The sequence below is a fragment of the Mustelus asterias genome, chromosome 21 (assembly GCF_964213995.1).
Source record: "Mustelus asterias chromosome 21, sMusAst1.hap1.1, whole genome shotgun sequence".
NCBI classification, from domain to species: domain Eukaryota; kingdom Metazoa; phylum Chordata; class Chondrichthyes; order Carcharhiniformes; family Triakidae; genus Mustelus; species Mustelus asterias.
The window spans coordinates 5,955,723-5,982,518 of NC_135821.1; the positions used below are offsets into that span (position 1 = coordinate 5,955,723).

The 26,796-nt window shown below is 49.8% G+C and overlaps 1 protein-coding gene across 2 annotated transcripts; it reads right to left on the reverse strand.

Moving 5' to 3' along the window:
- On the reverse strand, positions 1–26,796 carry LOC144509031 (uncharacterized). 2 transcript variants are annotated; one of them, XM_078237291.1, is made up of 8 exons: positions 26,673–26,796; positions 25,227–25,363; positions 22,123–22,256; positions 14,906–18,925; positions 9,813–9,886; positions 9,037–9,300; positions 2,886–3,014; positions 1–1,114 (listed from the first exon to the last, which is right to left on the reverse strand). In XM_078237291.1, exons 1-8 carry the CDS (start codon positions 26,778–26,780, stop codon positions 932–934), a joined length of 5,049 nt encoding a protein of 1,682 aa, XP_078093417.1. In that variant the 5' UTR covers positions 26,781–26,796; the 3' UTR covers positions 1–931. The 2 variants fall into 2 exon arrangements, with proteins under 2 accessions (XP_078093417.1, XP_078093416.1); XM_078237290.1 differs by having other exon boundaries at positions 22,123–22,259.

A 26,796-nucleotide genomic window follows, 5' to 3' on the forward strand; every position in this document is an offset into this window, starting at 1 on the left:
GAGGGTCACCAACTCCATTTATTTAATCGGGTGGATGGTAAAACGCAAGTTACATTGATAGGAAAAGGAGAAAGTGTCCAGAGACTGCAACCGTGGGACAGTGGCCACCAGTACAGTCCCCATCCCTAATTAAAATGCGCAAATGAAAATACTTAAAATCGAGGCCTTTTTTTTCCTTTCCAATGTTGAACTATACACACATATATATATATATTTTTAAAAAAGAGTAAAGAACAGCATAGACATCGACGGGAGGGGGGGAAAAAAAAAATCATTCTCTTCTTGACACATTGCCCTCTCTCAGAACAGCTGACCGTGTAATATATATATATTTTTTATTACTGTTTAAAAGACAGCGCAGCTCTGTGGAAATCACCGACCTACAAAAACAAAACTTCATGCATGCAGAAAATGGAGGGGAGGGAGGGGTCGGAGGAAGAGACGGACAAAAATCAACAGGACACGAGGGGGAATGAGAAAGCTCGTCAGTGGCTCCTAGCTTATATACACCGATCAGGAGATACAGTAAAGTTTTTATTTAAAAAGGTTCTTTTTTTCATCTTCCCCCCCCCCCTCCCTCCGCCCGTTACTTTCCAAGAATATTCTGTTCCCACTCCCCTTGCTCCCCCGCTCCCCAGCCAACGCAGCCGCTCCCCCCCCTTCCCCACCCCACCCCTCCCTCTCCACCCCTCAGCATTTCATTAAAAGTGTCCCAAGTTTCTTACATCTAATTTAGGACCCATTAGGCACTGCCACAATGAGGGATAATCCAGGAACGTCTGAACGGACTTGTCTAAAGTTTTCTCTTTTTTTTTTTTAAAAAAAAAGTCTTCACACTTATTAAAATGAAAATAAAAGGAGAGGTGCGCAAAATTATTGAATTCTGGTAAATAATAAAAACTGTCTCTCGTCTGTCCCCCCCCCCCACCGTTTACGTCTGCGCCGACGCTTTTCCGTGTTTTTCTAACTTTCCGGCTTCCTTCCCGTTACTCTGGTGGCCGCCCTCGTCCGGTCTCCTGTTGTGCCTCCGTGCGTACTTATATTTCTCCACGTAAGCTTTCACCAGGTTGGCAACTTTGACGGGGTTGATTTCACCACTTTTGCTGTGGCAGATCTATAGTGGGTCAGTGGTGGGTGGGGGTGGGGGCAGGGGGAGAGAGAGAGAGAGAGAGAGACGTGACATGAGTTTGGATTAGAAACAGAAAATGTTGGAAAACCTCAAGCATGTCTGACAGCATCTGTGGAGAGAGAGAGAGAGAGAGAGGGAGGGAAAAACAGAGCGAGCGTTGCGAGTCTGAATGACTCTTGGAGACTGCCGGTATAAAAGGGGGAAACAACAATTCATACAGCATGAGGATGGGCGACTCAGTGGGTTAGCACCGCTGCCTCTCAGCTCCAGGGACCCGGGTTCAATTGTAGCCTTGGGTCACTGTCTGTGTGGAGTTTGCACATTCTCTCCGTGTCTGCGTGGGTTTCCTCCCACAGTCCAAAGATGTGCAGGTTTGGTGGATTGGCCACGCTAAAATGCCCCTTAGTGTCCCAAGATGTGTCGGTTAGGTGGATTAGCCATGGTAAATTTGTGGGGTTACAGGGATAGGGTGGAGGAGGGGGTAAGATAGTCGGTGCAGACTCAATGGGTCAAATACCCTCTTCCGCACTGTGGGGATTCTATTCTATGAAGGATGCATTCTTGCAAAGTGTTCTGATGCATGCAAGACAAAAAGCTTCAACATGTGGTGAGGCTTTGGAATGCGCTGCCAGGGAGGGTGGTGGCGGGATGCCTCACATGCTTTACCAAGTACCTGGATGAGCACTTGGCACATCATAACGTTCAGAGCTACTGGGGCAAGTGCTGGTAAATGGGAGTTCAAGTGTTTCTCATGTGCCGGTGCAGACTCGATGGGCCGAAGGGCCTCTTCTGCACTGAATGAGTCATAGAATCCCTACAGTGCAAAAGCCATTCGGCCCATCGCGCCTGCACTGACAACAATTCCACCCAGGTCCTAGCCCCGTAATCCCACGTATTTACCCTGCTAGTCCCACTGACACGAATGGGCAATTTAGCATGGCCAATCCACCTAACCTACGCATCTTTGGACACGAATGGGCAATTTAGCATGGCCAATCCACCTAACCTACGCATCTTTGGACACGAAGGGGCAATTTAGCATGGCCAATCCATCTGACCTGCGCATGTTTGGACTGTGGGAGGAAAGCGGAGCACCCGGAGGAAACCCACGCAGACACGGGGAGAACGTGCAAACTCCACACAGGCAGTCACCCGAGGTCAGAATCGAACCCAGGTCCCTGGCGCTGTGAGGCAGCAGTGCTAACCACTGTACCACCATGCCGCTCCATGATTCTACGTCTTGGGACGGCATGGTGGCACAGTGGTTAGCACTGCTGCCTCACAGCGCCAGGGACCCGGGTTCGATTCCCGGCTTGGGTCACTGTCTGTGTGGAGTCTGCACATTCTCCCCGTGTCTGCGTGGGTTTCCTCCCGGGTGCTCTGGTTTCCTCCCACACTCCAAGGATGTGCGGGTTAGGTGGATTGGCCATGCTAAATTGACCCTTAGTGTCAGGGGGATTAACAGGGTAAATGCGTGGGGTTACGGGAATAGGGCCTGGGTGGAATTGTGGTCAGTACAGACTCGATGGGCTGAATGGCCTCCTTCTGGACTGTAGGGATTCTATGGTATGGTTCTATGGTCTCATTGTACAGTAATACTCAGGCTTTGCCCTGGCAAATTAATACTTCAATCCTTGTACTTCAAGAGAATGAGAATACCAAATGTTAGGATTCAGTCGGGGCAGGATGTCACATCTCTCGCTATTTTGCACTGCTCCACAAAACAGGGAACTTGTGAAAGCGGAGTGGTGATTACCTTATGTACAGCTTTGCGAAGAATATCTTTGTAGTCATCCTTGTTGATCTCCTTTCTCTGATAGAAGGGTTTGATGGCCAGTTTCACCTCCTCCACAGCCCGTTCCTGTGTGTGCAGCTTCTTCAGGTACTGCGAGCAAAGGAACAACAGGGTCAGCGTACACCCTCTCACCGCGGAACCCCGCGCCTCCTTTCCCAGCCCAAACTGGGAAACCCTTTCGGATGCGAGCACAGGCTGGCTATGCACTTGATGTCAATAACGTATAGTATACAGATTTCCATACTCTTTTTGCCCCTGGATCCATTTAAGACCAGAAGATATAGGAGTAGAATTAGGCCATTCAGCCCATCGAGTTTGCTCTGCTATCCAATCACGGCTGGTAAGTTTCTCAACCCCATTCTCTCGCTTTTTCCTCGTAACTTTTGATCTCCTTACCAATCAAGAACCTATCTATCTCTGTCTTAAAGACACTCAATGACCCAGCCTCCTCCGTTGCAACGAATTCCACAGATTCACCACTCTCTGGCTGAAGAAATTCCTCCTCATCTCGATTCTGAAGGGTCATCCCTTTACTCTGAGGCTGTGCCCTCAGATCCCAGTCTCTCTGACTAATGGAAATATCTTCCCCATGTCCACTCTATCCAGGCCTTTCAGTATTCTGAAAGTTTCAATGAGATTCCCCCCCTTATGTACAGGCAGCTGGGATCAAGTGAATCCCTTGAAGAGTATAGCGGGTGTAGGAGTAGAGTTGAGAGAGAAATCAGGAGGGCAAAAAGGGGACACGAGATTGTTTTGGCAGATAAGGCAAAGCAGAATCCAAAGAGCTTCTACAAATACATAAAGGGCAAAAGAGTAACAAGGGAGAGAGTAGGGCCTCTTAAGGATCAACAAGGTCATCTATGTGCGGATCCACAAGAGATGGGCGAGATCCTAAATGAATATTTCTCATCAGTATTCACTGTTGAGAAAAGCATGGATATTAGGGAACTTGGGGAAATAAATAGTGATGTCTTGAGGAGTGTACATATTACAGAAAAAGAGGTGCTGGACGGTAGATAAATCCCCGGGGCCTGATGAAGTGTATCCCAGGACATTGTGGGAGGCTAGGGAGGAAATTGCCCTAGCCGAGATATTTGAATCATCGATCGTCACGGGTGAGGTGCCTGAAGATTGGAGAGTGGCAAATGTTGTGCCTTTGTTTAAAAAGGGCTGCAGGGAAAAGCCTGGGAACTACAGGCCAGTGAGCCTCACATCTGTAGTGGGTAAGTTGCCGGGAGGTATTTTGAGAGACAGGATCTACAGGCACTTAGAGAGGCAAGGACTGATTAGGGACAGTCAGCATGGCTTTGTGAGTGGAAAATCATGTCTCACAAATTTGATTGAGTTTTTTGAAGGGGTAACCAAGAAGGTAGATGAGGGCAGTGCAGTTGATGCTGTCTACATGGACTTTAGCAAGGCCTTTGACAAGGTACCGCATGATAGGTTGTTGCATAAGGTTAAATCTCACAGGATCCAGGGTGAGGTATCTAAATGGATACGAAATTGGCTTCTTGCCAGAAGCCAGAGGGTGGTTGTAGAGGGTTGTTTTTCAAACTGGAGGCTTGTGACCAGCGGTGTGCCTCAGGGATCAGTGCTGGGTCCACTGTTATTTGTCATTTATATTAATGATTTGGATGAGAATATAGGGGGCATGGTTAGTAAGTTTGCAGATGATACCAAGATTGATGGCATAGTGGACAGTGAAGAAAGTTACCTCCAATTGCAACAGGATCTTGATCAATTGGGCTAGTGGGCTGACAAATGGCAGATGGAGTTTAATTTAGATAAATGTGAGGTGATGCATTTTGGTAGATTAAACCAGGGCAGGACTTACTCAGTTAATGGTAGGGCGTTGGGGAGAGTTACAGAACAAAGAGATCTAGGGGTACATGTTCATAGCTCCTTGAAAGTGGAGTCACAGGTGGACAGAGTGGTGAAGAAGGCATTCGGCATGCTTGGTTTCATCGGTCAGAACATTGAATACAGGAGTTGGGACGAATTGTTGAAGTTGTACAAGACATTGGTAAGGCCACACTTGGAATACTGTGTACAGTTCTGGTCACCCTATTATAGAAAGGATATTATTAAACTAGAAAGAGTGCAGAAAAGATTTTCTAGGAATGCTACCGAGACTTGATGGTTTTAATTATAAGGAGAGGCTGGATAGACTGGGACATTTTTCTCTGGAGCGTAGAAGGCTGAGGGGTGATATAAAATAATGAGGGGCACAGATCAGCTAGATAGTCAATATCTTTTCCCAAAGGTAGAGGAGTCTAAAACTAGAGGGCATAGGTTTAAGGTGAGAGGGGAGAGATACAAAAGGATCCAGAGGGGCAATTTTTTCACACAGAGGGTGGAGTGTGTCTGGAACAAGCTGCCGGATGCGGGTACAATTTTGTCTTTTAAAAAGCATTTAGACAGTTACATGGGTAAGATGGGTATAGAGGGATATGGGCCAAATGTGGGCAATTGAAATTAGCTTAGGGGTTTAAAAAAAAGGGGCGTAATGGACAAGTTGGGCCGAAGGGCCTGTTTCCATGCTGTAAACCTCTATGACTCTATCCTTCTAAACTCCATAGAGTACAGACCCAGAGTCCTCAGATGCTCCTCATAAGTCAAGCTTTTAATTCCCGCGAACCTACTCTGAACCCTCTCCAAGGCTAACGCAATCTTTTTAAAAAGTAATTGCTGGGAGGGAAGAGGAAGCAGGAAGCCCGGCCCAGTGCTTTTTCCAAAAACCATCTTGTACGAGAGAGGATTGTGTGAGGGTGAGGAATTGGATGGGTTGCAGACGGTCTACAGGAGGGGTGGAGGGGGAAAGGGGGAGCGGTGACCAGACCTGACAGGGAGGGGTAGAGTGTGGGAGGGGGAGAGAAAAGAGAGAAGGCAAGAGCAAGGTGGGGAGGGAACGAGGGTTACATTATGTGGTGGTTAGGAGGATGAGGGGTGATCACATTGAAATGTATGAAATTCCTACGAGGGCCTGCCAGGGCAGACAATGTGAGGCTGGCTCCCTTGGCTACAGAGTCTAGAACTCAGTGTCATTGCCTCAGGATAAGGGGGAACGCATTTATGGGCGGCACGGTGGCACAGTGTTAGCACTGCTGCCTCTCAGCGCCAGGGACCCGTGTCCGATTCCCGGCCTTGGATGACTGTCTGCGTCGAGTTTGCACGTTTGCACCGGAGTGTGGCGACCAGGGGATTTTCACAGTAACTTCATTGCAGTGTTAATGTAAGCCTACTTGTGACACGAATAAATAAACTTTAAAACGTTCTCCCCGTGTCTGCATGGGTTTCCTCCCACAGTCCGAAAGACGTGTTGCTTAGGTGCATGGACCATGCTGAATTCTCCCTCGGTGTACCCGAACAGGTGCCAGAGTGTGGCGACTCGGAGATTTTCCCTTCATTGCAGTGTTAATGTAAGCTTACTTGTGGCACTAATAAACAAATTTTAAATAGGGGATTAGCAGGGTAAATACTTGGGGATACGGGGATAGTGGCTGGGTGGGATTGTTGTTGGTGCAGGCTTGATGGGCTGAATGGCCTCTTTCTGCACTGTAGAAATTCTATGGTTCATATTTAAGATCTAGTCTGGAGAGGTTTCTTCACTCAGGAGGTTAGAATTCTTTGCCCCAGAGATCAGAGGATGCTCAGTACTCGAGAACAATCCAGACTGAGACCGATCGTGTTTGGACCCTAAGGAAATCAAGAGATAAGGTTTTGTAAGAGGGAGGTCGTGCCTTACAAATTTGGTGGGGTTTTTTGAGGAAGTGACAAAAACGGTTGATGAAGGAAGGGCTGTGGATGTCGTCTATATGGATTTCAGTAAGGCATTTGACAAAGTCCCACATGGCAGGTTGGTTAAGAAGGTTAAGGCTCATGGGATACAAGGAGAAGTGGCTAGATGGGTGGAGAACTGGCTTGGCCATAGGAGACAGAGGGTAGTGGTCGAAGGGTCTTTTTCCGGCAGGAGGTCTGTGACCAGTGGTGTTCCGCAGGGCTCTGTACTGGGACCTCTGCTATTTGTGATATATATAAATGATTTGGAAGAAGGTGTAACTGGTGTAATCAGCAAGTTTGCGGATGACACGAAGATGACTGGAATTGCGGATAGCGAAGAGCATTGTCGGGCAATACAGCAGGATATAAATAGGCTGGAAAATTGGGCGGAGAGGTGGCAGATGGAGTTTAATCCGGATAAATGCGAAGTGATGCATTTTGGAAGAAATAATGTAGGGAGGAGTTATACAATAAATGGCAGAGTCATCAGGAGTATAGAAACACAGAGGGACCTAGGTGTGCAAGTCCACAAATCCTTGAAGGTGGCAACACAGGTGGAGAAGGTGGTGAAGAAGGCATATGGTATGCTTGCCTTTATAGGACGGGGTATAGAGTATAAAAGCTGGAGTCTGATGATGCAGCTGTATAGAACGCTGGTTAGGCCACATTTGGAGTACTGCGTCCAGTTCTGGTCGCCGCACTACCAGAAGGACATGGAGGCGTTAGAGAGAGTGCAGAGAAGGTTTACCAGGATGTTGCCTGGTATGGAGGGTCTTAGCTATGAGGAGAGATTGGGTAGACTGGGGTTGTTCTCCTTGGAAAGACGGAGAATGAGGGGAGATCTAATAGAGGTGTACAAGATTATGAAGGGTATAGATAGGGTGAACAGTGGGAAGCTTTTTCCCAGGTCGGAGGTGACGATCACGAGGGGTCACGGGCTCAAGCTGAGAGGGGCGAAGTATAACTCAGATATCAGAGGGATGTTTTTTACACAGAGGGTGGTGGGGGCCTGGAATGCGCTGCCAAGTAGGGTGGTGGAGGCAGGCACGCTGACATCGTTTAAGACTTACCTGGATAGTCACATGAGCAGCCTGGGAATGGAGGGATACAAACGATTGGTCTAGTTGGACCAAGGAGCGGCACAGGCTTGGAGGGCCGAAGGGCCTGTTTCCTGTACTGTACTGTTCTTTGTTCTTTATATCGAGGAAGGGTGGGAAAGAGAAGCTGAAAATCAGCCAATTATATTTCATGGATGAATAGCTCAATGGGGACACATAGCCTACTCCTGCTGCTAGTTCATACGCGCTAATGAACTGTTGACTAATACTGTGTTGAAAATAGTGTGCACATTCGGGGGATGGGGGTAACTCAGTGCGTCTGCAACACAAAATACTGAAAGGCCTGGATAGAGTGGACGTGGGGAAGACGTTTCCATTCGTCGGAGAGACTGGGATCCGAGGGCACAGCCTCAGAGTAAAGGGATGATCCTTTAGAACTGAGATGAGGAGGAATTTCTTCAGCCAGAGGATGGTGAATCTGTGGAATTCATTGCCACAGAGGAGGCCAGGTCACTGAGTGTCTTTAAGACAGATATAGATAGGTTCTTGATTGGTAAGGGGATCAAAGGTAAGGGCGGCATGGTAGCACAATGGTTAGCACTGCTGCTTCACAGCTCCAGGGACCTGGGTTCGATTCCCGGCTCGGGTCACTGTCTGTGTGGAGTTTGCACATTCGCCTCGTGTCTGCGTGGGTTTCCTCCGGGTGCTCCGGTTCCTCCCACAGTCCAAAGATGTGCGGGTTAGGTTGATTGGCCATACTAAAATTGCCCCTTAGTGTCCTGGGATGCGTAGACTAGAGGGATTAGCGGGTAAAATATGTAGGGAGATGGGGGTAGGGCCGAGATGGGATTGTGGTCGGTGCAGACACGATGGGCCGAATGGCCTCTTTCTGTACTGTAGGGTTTCTATGTTTCAAAGGTTACAGGGAAAAGGCGGGAGAATGGGGTTGAGAAACTTATCAGCCGTGATTGAATGGCGGAGCAGACTCGATGGGCCGAGTGGCCTAATTCTGCTCCGATATCTTATGGTGAAGGCTCATGTGTAAAGGTGGCCATTTTCAGTTTGCTCACACAGCAAGGCTCCTCTTGAAATTGCCCACCAATCGTTCTGCTGCTGTGCCAATCCCCTTGGGCGTGAACCGTACCTGGAGTTGAGGGTGTCTACGAGATGGTGTGAGGCACTGACCATCTGGACGCTCCCTTCTTTTTGCACACTTGTATCAATAGAAAAAGGGACGGGGTTCTTCCAGAGTGCGATGTACACGAGAGGCTTACCCTGTCGCTGTCCATATTGCCATCTGTGCTGGTGGTCCCTTCCACCTTGGCAGGCTCAGTGCTCTCCAACATGCTGTACAGCTTCCCGGAGCTGGTGGCTGGAGGATTGACCGTGGATCCGGACAGTGCGGGGGGTCCTGCAGAGCAGCCCAACATCGACAAGGAGCCCTGGCGGAGAAACTTGGGTGCGGGCTGGCTGGCAGGAAGGTGGGCGGAGAGACTGGTCGGCACTGGTGGTGCAGGGGGCTTAGTCTGACTGAGAATCTGCAGGGTAACAGATCAGTTATCAAGTATGGGTGAGTGCTTTGCATTTTATTGTAGTTCCTTCAACATCAGAAATTATTTTGCAATATCACAATATTCAGCGTCTTCATTAGACACGTTAATCACAGCACAGGAGGCCATTCAGCCCAGCCTCTCTGTGCTAGCTTTGATAGTAATATCCAATTAGCCCCACCCAGCATTGCTCTTTCCCCATAATCCCATAAATTTAACATGTCATTCCAGGAACTAAAATTTCACATTAATTTGCTTCAAAGTCATGTAACTATATTGCTTTTGGGATGCTCTTGATACGTCATCTATGACTACGTACACACACAGGGCACGCGCGCACACAGAAAGATAACCCGCTCGCACGCAAGGCCTCGCGCTCGCACGCAAGGCCTGAGTGATACAGGTCTGTGTGCGGAAGGGCCAACTTCAAGCAAGTTCAAAACTAACCGCTATTGGTGATAAATATCAGTCGAGCCATGAGTTGGCACCGGCCGCAGTACCTGAGTGATCGCTTGAATCGAATCTTGGGCCTTTGCTCGGTTGGCCTCCTCCATCTTGAACAGCAGTGCAGTAACTTAAAATCAAAACACAAGGGAAATGTTCACAATTATATCCGTAAGGCACCAACACCAGTCTCAGGACTCAACAACCAGCCCTGGCCACCGCCGGAATATAACCGCAGCAGCAAACTTGCAGCAGTTTAGTGCCTGCACTGTGCCAAGTGCTGGGATCTGGACGCCCCAAGTATCTTTTCCTTTCCCCTCCGCCAGCCCAGGAGTTCCAACGGGGGATGCACTCAGCAAAGAGCAGACAAAAGTTATCTGGATAAAATCTTGAAGAGAAAAGATGTGCAGGTTAGGTGGAATGGCCGTGCTAAATTGCCTCTTAAGTGTCCCAAAATGCGTAGATGAGGGGGGATTAGCAGGGCAAATATGTGGGATTATGGGGATAGGGTGGGATGCACTTGGGAGAGTTTTTTTAATTCATTCATGGGACATGGGTGTCGCTGGCTGGGCCAGCATTTATTGCCCATTCCTAGTTGCTCTTGGAGGGCAGTTGAGAGTCAACCACATTGCCGTGACTCTGGAGTCACACGAAGACCAGACTGGGTAAGGACAGCAGATTTCCTTCCCTAAAGGACATTCGTGAACCAGATGGGTTTTTCCGACAATGGTTTCATGGTCATCAGTAGATTCTTAATTCCAGATATTTCTTTTTTTATTGAATTCAAATTCCACCATCTGCCGTGGCGGGATTCGAACCCCGGGTCTCCAGAACATTAGCTGAGTTTCTGGATTAATAGCGATAATACTACTCGGACATCACCTCCCCAGTCAGTGCAGATTCGATGGAACGAATGGCCTCCTTCTGCACTGTGGGGATTTTATGAAAAGGAATTACTGGAAAGAGCAGGGGGAAGTTGGACTAACCGGATGATTCTACCAAATAGCCAGCACCTACATGATGGGTTGAATGGCCTCTTGTGCCACATCATTCTATTATTTTGAAAATTTAAATTTCAAGTGACCAGCTTTGTCTCAACACATCTAGTGTTTTCAAAAATCCAGACGTTTATTGTTGAACGCTTCAGACGCACCGAGAAAGGTGGCTTCCTCTGATCTCAGTCTTGAATTTATGTCCCAGGATGATACAGTACAGAAGGCCGCCAACAACCTGTCCTGGTCCCCCCATGCCGACACTATAGTTAAGAAAGCCCACCAATGCCTCTAATTTCTCAGAAGACTAAGGAAATTTGGCATGTCCACTGCAACTCTCACCAACTTTTACAGATGCACCATAGAAAGCATTCTTTCTGGTTGTATCACAGCTTGGTATGGCTCCTGCTCTGCCCAAGACCGCAAGGAACTACAAAAGGTTGTGAATGTAGCCCAATCCATCACGCAAACCAGCCTCCCATCCGTTGACTCTGTCTACACTTCCCGCTGCCTCGGGAAAAGCAGCCAGCATAATTAAGGACCCCCACGCACCCCGGACATTCCCTCTTCCACCTTCTTCCGTCGGGAAAAAGATACAAAAGTCTGAGGTCACATACCAACCGACTCAAGAACAGCTTCTTCCCTGCTGCCATCAGACTTTTGAATGGACCAACCTTGCATTAAGTTGATCTTTCTCTTCACCCTAGCTATGACTGTAACACTACATTCTGCACTCTCTCCTTTCCTTCTCTATGAACGGTATGCTTTGTCTGTGTAGCGCGCAAGAAACAATACTTTTCACTGTATACTAATACATGTGACAATAATAAATCAAATCAAACTATACGGCCCATCATGCATGTTGGCTTGTTGAAAGAGCTATTCCATTTGTCTCTCTCCCCAGCTATAGAATCTTGAAATAGGAAGGGCATTCTTACGGGTGTTCAATTGAATTGTTTTTGCCCTTCTCATGTGTAATATTAGGTAACCTGCAAACGCGGGGGAGGCGATGGCCTAGTGGTATTATCCGAGACTATTAATCCAGAAACTCAGCTAATGTTCTGGGGGACCCGGGTTCGAATCCCGTCACGGCAGATGGTGGAATTTGAATTCAATAAAAAATATCTGGAATTAAGAATCTGCTGATGACCATGAAACCCGATTGTCGGAAAAACCCATCTGGTTCCTTTTGGGAAGGAAATCTGCTGTCCTTACCCGGTCTGGCCTACATGTGACCCCAGAGCCACAGCAATGTGGTTGCCTCTCACCTGCCCTCAGGCAACTAGCGATGGGCAATAAATGCTGGCCCAGCCAGCGATTCCCAGGAATGAATAAAAAAAATAAACACCAAGATAGGCAGCAAAGGCCCAGAAGTGTCCTGTTATTACCCACTGGCAGAACGAGCTGGACTTGGAGAATTAAACTACCCAATTGTGAGGCAACCCATCAACGAGAACCCGTTGTAAACTCCGAGCTGGACAAATGTTTGACTAAGGGGACGCTGTTCCTGCCCCAAGGTTTACCTGACTGGAGGAGTCATTCAGCACAAGCAAGAACACTTGACAGGTGTTGACCTAAGCAGGTACAGGTGCCACACACATCCACATCTATGGCTTCTTGCTCACGCGCCTACTGTCTGAGCCCTTTTATGTACGGCTTTCAATCCTTTGCGCCACAATTGAAATCAGATGTTCAGTGACAATGTGCGCGCAATAGTTGGCAAGCTGATGATGATGGTATTCTCCTCCTCACTGCCAGGAGTAACAAAGTGTTAACAGATTGTTTGACGTCCCTGCAATGGCTGTGAATAAATCCAGCCCTAACTACGATATTCAACTAAATCTTGGTAGGAGGGACAAACAGGAGTGTTTGGACTGACCTCACTGCCATTTGTTGCTGGGGATAAATGTGACATTAGTGCACCTTTAAGAGATGTTTTTTTTTAAAATCATGATTTCTGCAGCTCTCACAGTCAGTGTTTCTCAGCTCACAGCCTTAGCTGATGTCGTTACAGCACCGGTTTCACTGGAGATGTCCTTTTAATGCTTCTTAAAGGGGGATTTGTTTAGTTTTACTGGGATGTTTATGGCTCTGCATTGTTAGGAGAAACTCTGGTTGGCGAGAGTTTTTTTCATTTGCAGTTTGGAGCTGCGAGTTTGAGGTTTAGTTTTAGAAGGGGCACCAAGCTGAAAAGAACTCTTTCTCCCTGGTTTTGGTAATTCTGCTGGTTAGCTGAAAGCAAGTTCTTGCCTTTCTGATTTTTGGGGGGGGGGGGGGGCGAAATCGGCTGCTGGTGGGTTGCCTAGACTCCATAAGACCATAAGACATAGGAGCGGAAGTAAGGCCATTCGGCCCATCGAGTCCACTCCACCATTCAATCATGGTTGATTTCAACTCCATTTACCCGCTCTCTCCCCATAGCCCTTAATTCCTCGAGAAATCAAGAATTTATCAATTTCTGTCTTGAAGACGCTCAACGTCTCGGCCTCCACAGCCCTCTGTGGCAATGAATTCCACAGACCTACCACTCTCTGGCTGAAGAAATTTCTCCTCATCTCTGTTCTAAAGTGACTCCCTTTTATTCTAAGGCTGTGCCCCCGCGTCCTAGTCTCCCCTGCTAATGGAAACAACTTCCCAACGTCCATCCTATCTAAGCCGTTCATTATCTTGTAAGTTTCTATCAGATCTCCCCTCAACCTCCTAAACTCCAATGAATATAATCCCACGATCCTCAGACGTTCATCGTATGTCAGGCCTACCATTCCTGGGATCATCCGTGTGAATCTCCGCTGGACCCGCTCCAGTGCCAGTATGTCCTTCCTGAGGTGTGGGGCCCAAAATTGCTCACAGTACTCCAAATGGGGCCTAACCAGTGCTTTATAAAGCCTCAGAAGTACATCCCTGCTTTTGTATTCCAAGCCTCTTGAGATAAATGACAACATTACATTTGCTTTCTTAATTACGGACTCAACCTGCAAGTTTACCTTTAGAGAATCCTGGACTAGGACTCCCAAGTCCCTTTGCACTTTAGCATTATGAATTTTGTCACCGTTTAGAAAATAGTCCATGCCTCTATTCTTTTTTCCAAAGTGCACGACCTCGCACTTGCCCACGTGTTTTCCTGGTGTTTTGGGAAGCTGTTCTGACTTCAAACTGTTCTGAGTCTATCCAGAGAACCGCAAACTTCAGCCAAAGGACTCAAGTCCAGTATCACGTGAGCATTAGTTTTTGCCGGGTTAAACCTGTGAAAAGGGTCTTTTGTCTATGGGGATGGTTTTGATTGGAGCAGATTAGACATATTCATTAAGGGTTATACATTATACTGGTTGGTTTGTTTCTTGTTCGTAATTGAGAAAAGTTCTTGTTAATTTTCTCACTATACATGTTAACTATATTCTTAAATAAAACTTTGTTTGATAAAAGCTCCCTAGCGGGTCATTTGAATCATACCTGAAGTGAAACATCTCATGCTCACCCTAGCCAAACTCAAGAGGCAAACCTTATGATCCAGGCGGGCTCCATAAAACACTTTGGAGTTTCTGAGCTGAACCATAACACAAGGAGCCTCACTCATCTCTCCCCAGGTATCAGCTACCAGCTTGAGTAGCCCAATGAAATTCTACACAAGCCTCTCGACCCAAGGCATGCCACTCGATGGAGACATTTAGAGTCATTGAGGTTTACAGCATGGAAACAGGCCCTTCAGCCCAACTTGTCCATGCCGCCCTTTTTTTAAACCCCAAAGCTAGTCCCAATTGCCCACATTTGGCCCATACCCCTTTATACCCATCTTACCCATGTAACTGTCTAAATGCTTTTTAAAAGACAAAATTGTACCCGCCTCTACTACTGCCTCTGGCAGCTCGTTCCAGGCACTCACCACCCTCTGTGTGAAACAATTGTATCTCTCCCTGTTTGGTAGTCACATCTCATCTAAGACTTAAATAACATCTTGAGGTGAGGGTTAAAACTCTGATCATGAAAACACTCGCTTTTCTAGCGCTGGGTTGGACTTTCAGCACGAAATATCAAGTGCAACCAGGAGGATTTATAAACCAATCTAATAAGGAAGATATTTCCCGACCACCGTTTAGCTCAGTACTGTGAGATTTATGACAAAGGCCTCCTCTCCAAGACTGTGTCAAGACGTGACTTACGTGCTAACATTCCTCCGCCGGTTTGGAGGTCCCACGACAACGGTTTGCCCGGCACTCTGGGTTTGTCCCCGTTGACCTTCGAAGTGTCGCTGTGCTCCTGATAGTCCTTCTGTTGCTGCGGAGGGGGCGGGGGAGGGGGCTGGTGCTGCGGGGGCTCCTTTGGCATGAAGGCAGCCTCCAGCGGTTGGGGGGCGCTCTCTGAGATCTGGGAGAGCGGGGACAGCCCCGGCTCCACCACGTCCTTCGCCGGGCTCGGGAGGGCGCCCTTGTCATCGGACTTCTCCGAGGAAGACCACGACAGCTCTTCCTTGATCCTGAACGGACTGGAGTCCTTGCTGCTGCTGCCGCTGTCGGTGGCTACTTTCTTGAGAGCCACTTTGGGCTTGGCCTCCTTCTTCTTCTTGCCGGAGCCCTTTGCCTTGCCGCCGGTCACTTTGGCTTTCTTGGTCGCCGAGCGGGGCTTGGTCACCGCCTTTACCTTGGGCACCCGCGACGGGATGGCTTTGTTGTCCGAGCTGTCCACTCGATGCCGGCCCTGCTTCGGGTCGTGGCTCTTGTCCTCGGTCTTCATGAACGGGGATCTGCTCTCCCTGTCGCGACTGAACTTCACGCCAATCAAACCTCCCCCCTTCCCGCGATCGTCCTTCATTGAGGCAGCACAGCTCACCCCATCCCGGATCAGAACCGCCACCTTGGACTGGAGCTTCACTTTCCTTGGCACCTGCTGCTTGCTTTCCTTGGGCAGTGACTTGACTTTTTTATCAGACTGGCTCCCGAGCAAATGCTCCTTCCCTTTCTTCTCGGCCTTCAGGCTGTCCACCCCCGCTGGGCCCTTCGGCCCGTCAGCCAGCTTTTTCCTCCGTTTCTCTTTGCCCGACTTCTCGTCCAGGTGAGCCCTTTTCCTGTCCTTGACTTTGACCAGCTTGGAGCCGGGCTCGCCTGCCCGGTGGCTTTTCTCGTGGCCGCTTCTCCTCTCGTTCTTGCCCCCCTGGCCCTTCTCGGAAACCCTGCCCTCCTGGTGGTCCCCAGGCTCCACGTCAGAGAAACTGTTCTCAAAACCCAACTCGTCCGAGTCGTACAAGGCTTCCCGGTTTGGAGACAGCACTGCCACCTCCATGGAATCTTCCTGGTCTTCCAAAGACTCGCCTGGATTCACAGTAATGGTTCTGGTAATTGAGCGAGCTTTGATTAAGATATCGTCATCGTTCAGGTCTTGGATCGAAGGGGGAACCACTATTCTGCTGTCCCGCCTTCCTTTCACAGTCTTCTCATGTTTCTTTTCGTTCGCAGGGTTCCTCTCCCTACTCCTGTCCTTCTCTTTCTCGTTCCTTTCCTTCGACCTTCTGGGGGAAGGGCTGAGTGGTCTCTTCTCCCTCTGCGACCGCTCTTTGGATCTTGACCTGGACCTCGAGTGCCTCCGCTGTTTCGCTGCCTCCAGCTCCCGATGCTTTTCCTTCTTGCGCTTCTCCTTCCGTGACTTGCTGCTTGACCGGGAGCGGCGGAACGAGCTGCTTTCCTTTGACTGGGGCAGGCGGTTTTTCCACCTTTCGGCAGAAGCTCTCATAGACCCAATGGCGGAGATGCTGGTGCTGTTGGCTGGTGACCACGATCGAGATCTTCGATGCTCCCTGGAGCGGGTGCGGGACCGCGATACCTTATGGCGCGACCTGGAACCGGATCTCCTTCGCTCCCAGGATCTGGACCTGGACCTGGATTTTTTGCGGTGGATTCGCAATCTGCTTCTGGACCTGGATCTTTTGTGTTCCCGCGACTGGGACCTGGATCGTTTCCGATCCTTGGACCGAGCCTTTTTGTGCTCCCGCTTGCGTTTTTTCCTGCTGCGGGAGCTGGACTCGGAGTGCGAGCCGGACTGGGTCTTGGACTCTGCGGGCGACCGGGAGTGCTTCACGTACTTCTCCCTCTGCTGGTTCGACACTTTCCTCCGGGGGTCCGCCTTCTTCCGCCCTCCGTCCGTTGGGTTCTCGCCCAGGTCGATCTGCAGCGCCCCCTCGTCGGAGTCGGCGTGGAGCGAGATAAAATCGTCTCCTTCGACACCTCTCAGCCGCTCGAAGATTCGGCCCCGACTGCGGAAGGTCCGGGCCGGGCTGAAGTTCTCGTCATCCTGCTGCACAATCTCCCCCTCCTCGATCTCAGAATCTTCGTATTTGTGCGAGTCCTCGGGCCACTTGGAGACGTTGACCGTGAAAACAAGGTTGTCCTTCCTCTCCACGGTACGATGGGACTTGTGATGGTACCTGGAGGCTGAAGCAGACTTGCTCTTGTGTTCTGCCTTCGAATGCTGCTTGGAGTCAGATTTGTCCTTCCGAACCGCTTCCGCTCTCGACCGCTGCCTGGACGCGGACTTGGATACCACGCGGCTACTGGTCTTTGCCTTCAGCCGACTTTGGGATTCCAGAGCTTCCGCCGGGGCAGAGACGGTTCTTTCAGAGTTCTTCTGATACCGGGCTGCGCTTTGCGAATTCGCGCCCGTCTCTTGCTTCCCTGTTTCCGTGGTTCCCGAGGCGGCCTTCGCTTCAAGGGCGGACACTTTTGATTGCTCACTTTTCCAACGGTCCCCCTCCTGCAAGGAGCAGACCAAGGCCTCCTGCTGAGCAGCCTTCAGCGCCTCGCTCTCGATTTGTACCTTGCGGTCAGGACTCTGCATTAAGCCGTAATCGATCCCGGCTGGTGATAACTCCGGCTCCTCCTCCTCCAGCATCGCGTCGGCAGCTCCTTCCCGAGCCAGTTCGTTCTGGGATTGGACGTCTGAGTCAACGGATTCGGTCCCCTGTTGCGAGATGGAGTCGAGCTGGACGTCGATCTGCAGTTTAGAATCACTTTCAAACTCGTTCTCCATCGAGGAGCTTAACCCCTGAGCAAAGCCAGTCTGGGATTCAGCTTCCAAATCTCTGTATTCCGGAGAGCTGTAAAGGTCAGGTTCCATGCTGGACTTGACCATGTTCGTACAGTCAATCTGCAACTCCATGTCTGACAGCGCACACGCCGCCGATTCAGGCGACTGATCTTCCTCGTACTCGGGGCTCATGCAGTCCTCCTCCTCCGTCATTCCCGCGTCGCTCACAATTTTCAGCTCACCCTCAGAATCATCGCCCAACGGACTCAAATTGTTGGAGCTGGCGACGGAACCCGTGGGGTCGAAGGGGTCGTATTTCTCCTCCTCCTCCTCCTCGGGCTCCTCCTCCTCCTCCTCCTCAGCCCGGTCTTTCGGGGAGTAGTCGCCGCTGGTGAACTCGCCGTTGATGTTCTCCTCGTCAGTCGGGCTGAACGGGTCGTAGGTGTCGGGTCCCAGTCGAGCGCCGGCGCAGCTGATCCGATTCGCCACGCTCTGCTGGCAGGAGACGGAGCTGGACTCGGCCTTCTCGGGGCACGTTTGAGACACACTCGACGAGCTCGGTTGGTTCCCCGAGTTGGAGCATCCGCCTCCATTCAGTGGTCTTTGCTGGCCGTTCGAGATGCCACTGCCATTCCCAAGGACCAGACCCCAGTTGGCTCCATCCGAAGGACGCAAGCCCTGCGCGTCACCCACCAGCCTTCTTAAGGGCGAATCTGCTGACTCTTGTTGACGGGTGTGCGAATTCACATGGCCATTGCCCCTCTGAGACAGACAGCTGTCCAATGGATCCAACTTTCTCTTCATTGCCAAGTCTCTCTCCAGGGAGAAAACTGATGCTTTAGTCCCCGGCTCTCCACCCATCTCTGTCCTTAACTCTGTGCTTCTCGTTCTAGAGGCCCCCAGTGCATTAGTTTCCTCTAGATTACCCATGTCCCTCAGCAAGCCCTGCCTCAAACAGTCCAAGGATGCCGGTGACAAGAGGTACGGATCCAATAAACTCAATCCATCGCTTGTCTTTTTAACACCATGGGACGCCCCGGATTGGTTTCCATTGTTTCTTACGCTGGACAGGCCGCCACTGCTTAAGCAATCTCTGTAAGGTGCAGCTTCTCCCAAGATGGTGTGAAAGGGTACCCTCTGCGATGAAGACGGAAGGCCAGCAGACACTGCAAGGAGGAGAAACACAGGAATTGTAATACCAAGTCGCCACTGACTCATGCTGCCATATCTTTACCCTTTGTGCAATCCCTTCCTCCTCTAATTCTCTCCGGTGGGGGTCAATTTCTACACGTTTACAACTGCATGCCCAGCCCCTTAACCAAGTGGCTAGACTTCACATGTGAACCCAAGCAGTGAATGTTGAGCTTTTGGACAGCATTGGAGCCAAGTGTAATCCTATCAAAGAACAAAACAGCACAGGAACAGGCCCTTCGGCCCTCCAAGCCTGCGCTGCTCACGTGCCCAACTAGACCATTCGTTTGTATCCCTCTATTCCCAGTCTGTTCATGTGGCTATCTAGATAAGTCTTAAACGATCCCAGCCTGTCCGCCTCAATCACCTTGCTTGGCAGTGCATTCCAGGCCCCCACCACCCTCTGTGAAAAAATACGTCCCCCTGACATCTGTGTTGAACCTTGCCCCCCTTCACCTTGAACCCGTGACCCCTTGTGTTCGTCACCTCCGACCTGGGAAAAAGTTTCCCACTCTACACCCTATCTATGCCCTTCATAATTTTATACACCTCTATTAGGTCGCCCCTCATCCTCCGTCTTTCCAGGGAGAACAACCCCAGTTTACCCAATCTCTCCTCATAGCTAAGACCCTCCATACCAGGCAACATCCTGGTAAACCTTTTCTGTATTCTCTCCAAAGCCTCCACGTCCTTCTGGTAGTGTGGCGACCAGAACTGGACGCAGTATTCCAAATGTGGCCTAACCAACATTCTATAGAGCTGCAACATCACATGCCAACTTTTATATCCTCAAAAGGTCATCTGGACTCGAAACGTCAGCTCTTTTCTCTCCTTACAGATTCTGAGCAGCCTCCCATCCATTGACTCTGTCTACACTTCCCGCTGCCTCGGCAAAGCAGCCAGTATAATTAAGGACCCCACGCACCCCGGACATTCTCTCTTCCACCTTCTTCCTTCAGGAAAAAAGATACAAAAGTCTGAGTTCACGTACCAACCGACTCAAGAACAGCTTCTTCTCTGTTGCTGTCAGACTTTTGAATGCACTTACCTCACACTAAGTTGATCTTTCTCTACACCCTAGCTATGACTGTAACACTACATTCTGCACTCTCTCCTTTCCTTCTCTATGAACGGTATGTTTTGTCTGTATAGTGTGTAAGAGACAATACTTTTCACTGTATACTAATACACGTGACAATAATAAATCAAATCAAACCTGAGATTTTCCAGCATTTTCTCTTTTGGTTTCAGATTCCAGCAGCCTCAGTAATTTGCTTTTATTAAGTTTATTTATTAGTGTCACAAGTAGGCTTACATTCACACTGCAATGAAGTTACTGTGAAAATCCCCTAGTCGCCACACCCTGGTGCTTGTTCGGTTTCACTGAGGGAGAATTTAGCACGGCCAATGCACCCTAACCAGCACGTCTTTCGGACTGTGGGAGGAAACTGGAGCACCCAGAGGAAACCCACGCCGACACGGGGAGAACGTGCTGACTCCACACAGACAGTGACCCCAGCCGGGAATTGAACCCGGGTCCCTGGAGCTGTGAGGCAGCAATGCTCTGAATCGCCCTGAAAAACAGCCAACTCTGCGAAGAGCAAGAGTTGAACGAGGTCTTTCCGGAAGAGTATGGTTGAATATCAGAAGGGATCTGATATATTATTATAAAGGGGAATAATATTAAATACATTCCTGTTTACGTAGATTCCCACAACAGCCCTACACTTCACGCAAACGCTCCTAGCACAGAAACTAGCCTTTACATACACAGGCAGTAACAGCTCTGTGGAGCCGATTCATTTACACAGGGTAGTCTTCAATGTACAAACACAAAATTGACAGATCACACAGAGGAGAAATTTCTTCACCCAGAGGGTGGTGAATGTGTGGAATTCACTCCCACAGAAAGTAGTTGAGGCTAAAACGTTGACTGATTTCAAGAAGAAAGTAGATATAGCTCTTGGGGCTAAAGTGTACAAGGGATATGAGGGGGAAGGGATGGAATCAGGATATTGAATTCGATGATCAGCCATGATCAGAATGAATGGCAGAGCAGGCTCGAAGGGCCGAATGGCCTCCTCCTGCTTCTAGTTTCTATAAATGACACAAAAAAACCGTGGCATGGCTGAGGCGAATAGCACAGACGCCCTCAACGGGAGACTAGAGAAAGGATTCGGAGGGCATACTCGGCAGAGATGATGTAGGCTGGGGGAGGTTCATGTGGAACACTGCCAGCCCGGACCAGCGGGCTGTGTGGCCTATTTCTGTGCTGTAAATTCCATGTATTGTAATTTTGAATACCTCCCACCGCCAATATGTCAGTGCGGCAACTAATTCAGTTTAAGTTTATTTATTAGTGTCACAAGTGTCATAACACTGCAATGAAGTTACTGTGAAAATCCCCTAGTCGCCACACTCCGGCGCCTGTTCGGGGACACTGAGGGAGAATTTAGCACGGCCAATGTACCCTAACCAGCGCGTCTTTCGGACTGTGGGAGGACACCGGAGCACCCGGAGGAAACCCACGCAGACACGGGGAGAACGTGCAGACTCCGCACAGGCAGTGATCCAAGCCAGGAATCGAACCCGGGTCCCTGGCGCTTTGAGGCAACAGTGCTAACCACTGTGCCATCGTGTCGCTCCTAATTCACTAAATGCTTATCAGCCACATTCATGGACAGGAGTGCGTGACGGGTGCAGCACATCTTGCAGACAGAATCATAGAAGCCCAACTGTGCAGAAGGAGGCCATTTGACCCATCGAGCCTGCACTGACCACAATCACACCTAGGTCCTATTCCCGTAACCCCACATATTTACATTGCTAATCCACCCCCCCCCCGCCCCCACCGACACTAGGGTCAATTTATCATGGCCAATCCACCTAACCCGCACATCTTTGGACTGCGGGAGGAAACCGGAGCACCCGGAGGAAACCCCACGCAGACACGGGGAGAACGTGCAAACTCCGCACAGACAGTGGCCCGAGCCTGGAATTGAACCCGGGTCCCTGGCGCTGTGAGGCAGCAGCGCTAACCCACTGTGCTGCCACCGATCTACCACACTGCCGCAACTCAAGAGTGAGGCGAACAAATGGTGGAGGCCATGTCTTCCGAGTTGGTGCCTTCAGGGAGGCAGTGGTGAGGAAGTAAAGCAAAGCATTTCCCCACCTGACTTCTTGTATCTCCAGGCTCGGTCTTTCTTCAGAGTAAACCCCTGGTGACGTACAACGCGGATGCCAAGGCTCGAGATGCCGTCTTCTTGCAGGTCGCTGGCGGCCTCTGTGCTTTCTGGCTCCAACCTGCTGCTGGGAGAGATACCAATGCACTGATTAAAGAAACAAAACTCCCTGGACTCCGATTGCAGCTGAACTCAACCAACGCAGAAACAACTACCATCAACACAACCCGACCAATTCCATCCACAGCGGGACAGCTCTCGACCTCTCGTCATCCTGTCCGCTGAAAAATGACGGATGCAGTTTCCTTAATAGTGGAATGGATTGGGCAACACCCAGGGTGGGAACGGACAGAGCTTCAGGACAGTTACGCAGAGATGGGAGGTGGCCATTCAGTCCCTCAGCTATATTCTGCTATCCCATTTCATCTGTACTTTAATGCCGCCTACCGACCGAGATTGCGAAAAGCTCGACACTGGCCCAATAAAAATTGATCAATCCCAGCTTTGAAATTTTCAACTGAGCCCCAGCATCGACAGCTCTTTGGGCAGGGGGGGTGGGGGTGGGGAGCAGATTTCCCCGACCCTTCTGCGTGAAGAGGTGATTCCTGACGTCACTCCAAAATGGCCTGGTTCCGATTTTAAGTTTCCGCCCCTTTGTTCTGGAAGCTCCCACCAGAGGGAACAGTGTCTCTCTCTATCTAGTCGATCACCTGCTTTAATCATCTTACAGCGTGGTGACATTTTTCCATTTCTCACACTCACTAATCTAAGGGTCTCTGAGTGAAACAGTCAGTCCCTGTCATGAAGTAGGAACATGTCCTGGAGCGGGATGCTTCCTCCTGTGGGGCATTCTAGGACGAGAGGGGATAGATAGAGTGAACGTTCAAAGACTATTTCCTCGGGTGGATGGAGCTATTACAAGGGGGCATAACAATCGGGCTCATGGTGGAAGATATAGGAAGGATGTCCAAGGTAGGTTTATAGGGTGTGGAATGGACTGCCTGCAGTGATAGTGGACTCAGACACTTTAGGAACATTTAAGCGGTTATTGGATAGGCACATGGAGCACACCAGGATGGTAGGGAGTGGGATAGCTTGATCTTGGTTTCAGATAAAGCTCGGCACAACATCGTGGGCCGAAGGGCCTGTTCTGTGCTGTACTGTTCTATAGTCTTAGGATAAGTGGTAGCAAATTTAAAACAGAGCTGAGGAGAAACTACTTCTCCCAAAGGGTTGTGAATCTGTGGAATTCGCTGCCCCAAAGTGCGATGGATGCTGGGACAGTGAGTAAATTTGAGGAGGAGTTAGACAGATTTTTAATTGGGAATGGGGTGAAGGGTTATGGGGAGAAGGCAGGAGAATGGGGAGGAGGAGCATATCAGCCATGATCGAATGGCGGAGCGGACTTGATGGGCTGAATGGCCTAATTCTCTTCCCCCCCACACACACACACTATCTCTGTAACCTTTTCCAGCCCTACCACTCTGCTCCTCTAACTCTGGCCTCTGGCGCGTTCTCGGTTTGGCAGCCGTGCTTTCAAGTGCCTCGATCTTAAGCACTTTGCTTCCCTTCCCTCCCCGAGGATGCATCTTAAACCTACCTCTTCCACCTGTGCGAATATTTCCCTGTGCAGTTCCTGTAAACACCGTGGGACATTTTACCATGTTAAAAGGTGCTGTATAACAATGTAATTGTTGCCGCTGTAGCCTACTGGGCAGCATGCTCATGTCCGAGTCAGAAGGTTGGGAATTCAGCAGCATAGGGGCAGCCCGGTGGCACAGTGGTTAGCACTGCTGCCTCACAGCGCCAGGGACCCGGGTTCGATTCCTGGCTTGGGTCACTGTCTGTGTGGAGTTTGCACCCTCTCCCCGTGTCTGCGTGGGTTTCCTCCGGGTGCTCCGGTTTCCTTCCACAGTCTGAAAGACGTGCTGGTTAGGGTGCATTGGCCATGCTAAATTCTCCCTCAGGTGTTCCCGAACAGGCGCCGGAGTGTGGCTACTAGGGGATTTTCACAGTAACTTCATTGCAGTGTTAATGCAAGCCTACTCGTGACACTAATAAATAAACTTTAAAGTCCCCAAGTCGGGAGACTTCCGCACAAAATCCTAGTCCGATATTGAGTGAGTACGGCACTGTCAGGCGTGCCATTTTCGCAAGGGACATTAAACTTTATAGTTTATTTATTAGTCACGAGTAGGCTTACATTAACACTGCAATGAAGTTACTGTGAAAATTTCCTAGTCGCCACACTCCAGCGCCTGTTCAGGTACACTGAGGGAGAATGTAGCGTGGCCAATGCACCTAACTAGCACGTCTTTCGGACTGTGGGAGGAAACCGGAGCACCCAGAGGAAACCCACGCAGACATGGGGAGAACGTGCAAACTCCGCACAGACAGAGACCCAAGGCTGGGAATCAAACCCGGGTCCCTGGCGCTGTGAGGCAGTGGTGCTAACCACCGTGAGCTGCTCTCCCAGTTGGGCAACAGGATCCCAAGGCCACCGGGCACCTGAAGGATAGGGCTGCCAATATTGATATTCCTCTGAACAGAAAATTCAAAAAAAGACAGTCTGGTCATTATCTCGTTGCTGTTTGCGGGATCTTGCGGTGTATGAACTCTCTGCTTTCCCCCCTGCCCCCCGCTTCATTACAACAGTGACGACACACAAGAAGTGCCCGAGAAGCACTTCGGAACAACTTGTGACCAGGAAGCACTTCGGAACAACTTGAAGTTGTGAAAGTCAAACGCAAGTTTCTTCTTTAGTTAGTGACCCCAACACGCAGAAAGTGCTGGAAAAATTTAACAGGTCTGGCAGCATCTGCGGAGAGAAGGATAGAGTTAACGATCGAGTCCCCGTGAGTCTTCTTTCGAAGAAGATTCATACTGCACTCGAAAGATTAACTCTTGTTTTTCTCTCTCCACAGATGCTGCTGGGTTTTTTTCCCCCAGCATTTTCTGTTTCGATTTCAGATTTCCAGGGTCCGCACTACCTCGCTTTTAATCTAAACCGAAAACAGCACTAACACCCGAGTGAAGGAAGGAGGCTGCAGCATGCAACTGAGCAACAAAAGAGAGAAAGAAAAGTTATCCTTACAAATAAGATGCCCCAAGATGCGCATTGGGCTCGGGCACTGTGTTCAGTCGAGTGCGGAAAGTGGCTCCGTAAGTGGATCCGATGTGTTGCAGCGCGTTGGTGAGATGGGACAGTAAAACAGACACCACTTCCTTCTCCTTCAAAGGAACAACAACAATAAAGGGGTGGTCAGTCCACGGAACAGACTCAGACGATGGCAGAATCAGGCAGCGACGATTCATTCAAACACGTTAAATATCAGTTCTTACAACATACACTTTTGGGATCCAATCGATGAATAACTTCAGACATGGCGTAACGGGGAGTGCAGCTTAGGGGGAATAGGTTTTTTAAATTCATTCGCGGGACATGGGCGTCGCTGGCTGGGCCAGCATTTATTGCCCATCCCTAGTTGCCTGAGGGCAGCTGAGAGTCAACCACATTGCTGTGGCTCGGGAGTCACATGTAAGCCAGACCGGGTAAGGACGGCAGATTTCCTTCCCTAAAGGACATTAGTGACCCAGATGGGTTTTTCCGACAATCGTTTCATGGTCTCAGTAGGTTCTTAATTCCAGATTTTTTAAATTACTGAATTCCACCATCTGCCGTGGCGGGATTCGAACCCGGGTCTTCCAGAACATTAGCTGAGTTTCTGGATTAATAGTCCAGCAATAATATCACTTGGCCATCACTTCCCCGAGGTGACTTTGGAACTATGGTTCCCCAATCCCCCCACCACTGGGGACTTTTCCTCACCTCACGTCTGTGTCTATAGATTCACCGATAGAGATTGATCACTATGATCGGTCATCATAGAATCCCCCATAGTGCAGAAGAGGCCTTCAAGTCTGCACCAACTCTCTGACAGAGTATCTTACCAAGTACCTCTCCCCTCCCCTATCTCTATAACCACACACATTTCCCATGGCTAATCCACCTAACCTATACATTTTGGGATATCAAGGTGTAATTTAGCATGGCCAATCCCCCTAACCTGCACATCTTTGGACACTAAGGGGCAATTTAGCATGGCCAATCCACCTAACCCGCACATCTTTGGACACGAAGAGGCAATTTAGCATGGCCAATGCACCTAACCAGCACATCTTTGGACACTAAGGGGCAATTTAGCATGGCCAATCCACCTAACCCGCACATCTTTGGACACGAAGAGGCAATTTAGCATGGCCAATCCCCCTAACCCCCTTTGGAGTGTGGGAGGAAACCGGAGCACCTGGAGGAAACCCACGCAGACATGGGGAGAACGTGCAAACTCCACACAGTCACCCAACGCCGGAATCGAACCTGGGATCCTGTGCGACAGCAGTGCTAACCACTGAGCCACCATGCCGCTCAATAACTCCATTACCACTGTATCAAGTGATGGGCAGAATGGATGAAGGCGAAAGAGATGGTCCAACAATCCCTATGTTCCCAGGATGTGACAGGTCTGTTCAGAAATCTTACCGGATTCCCACTTCTGGCTGCACCGTGGAGACTGGCCACTGCTATCTCTGGTGAGCTCCGAGTGATGGCATTTGAACCCGCTGGTGTACAAGTCTTCCTCCTCCTCATCTGTTTCTGCTTTCGG

What these genes read in the sequence shown, in the direction of transcription:
- LOC144509031 (XM_078237290.1), bottom strand. Translation starts at nt 26,780, where the DNA reads ATGAGGAGGAGGAAGACTTGTACACCAGCGGGTTCAAATGCCATCACT. An exon ending in GCAATATGGACAGCGACAGG is followed by an intron (nt 3,015 to 9,036) that starts GTAAGCCTCTCG and finishes CTTTGCTCGCAG; the next exon opens with TACCTGAAGAAGCTGCACAC. An exon ending in TTCGCAAAGCTGTACATAAG is followed by an intron (nt 1,115 to 2,885) that starts GTAATCACCACT and finishes GACCCACTATAG; the next exon opens with ATCTGCCACAGCAAAAGTGG.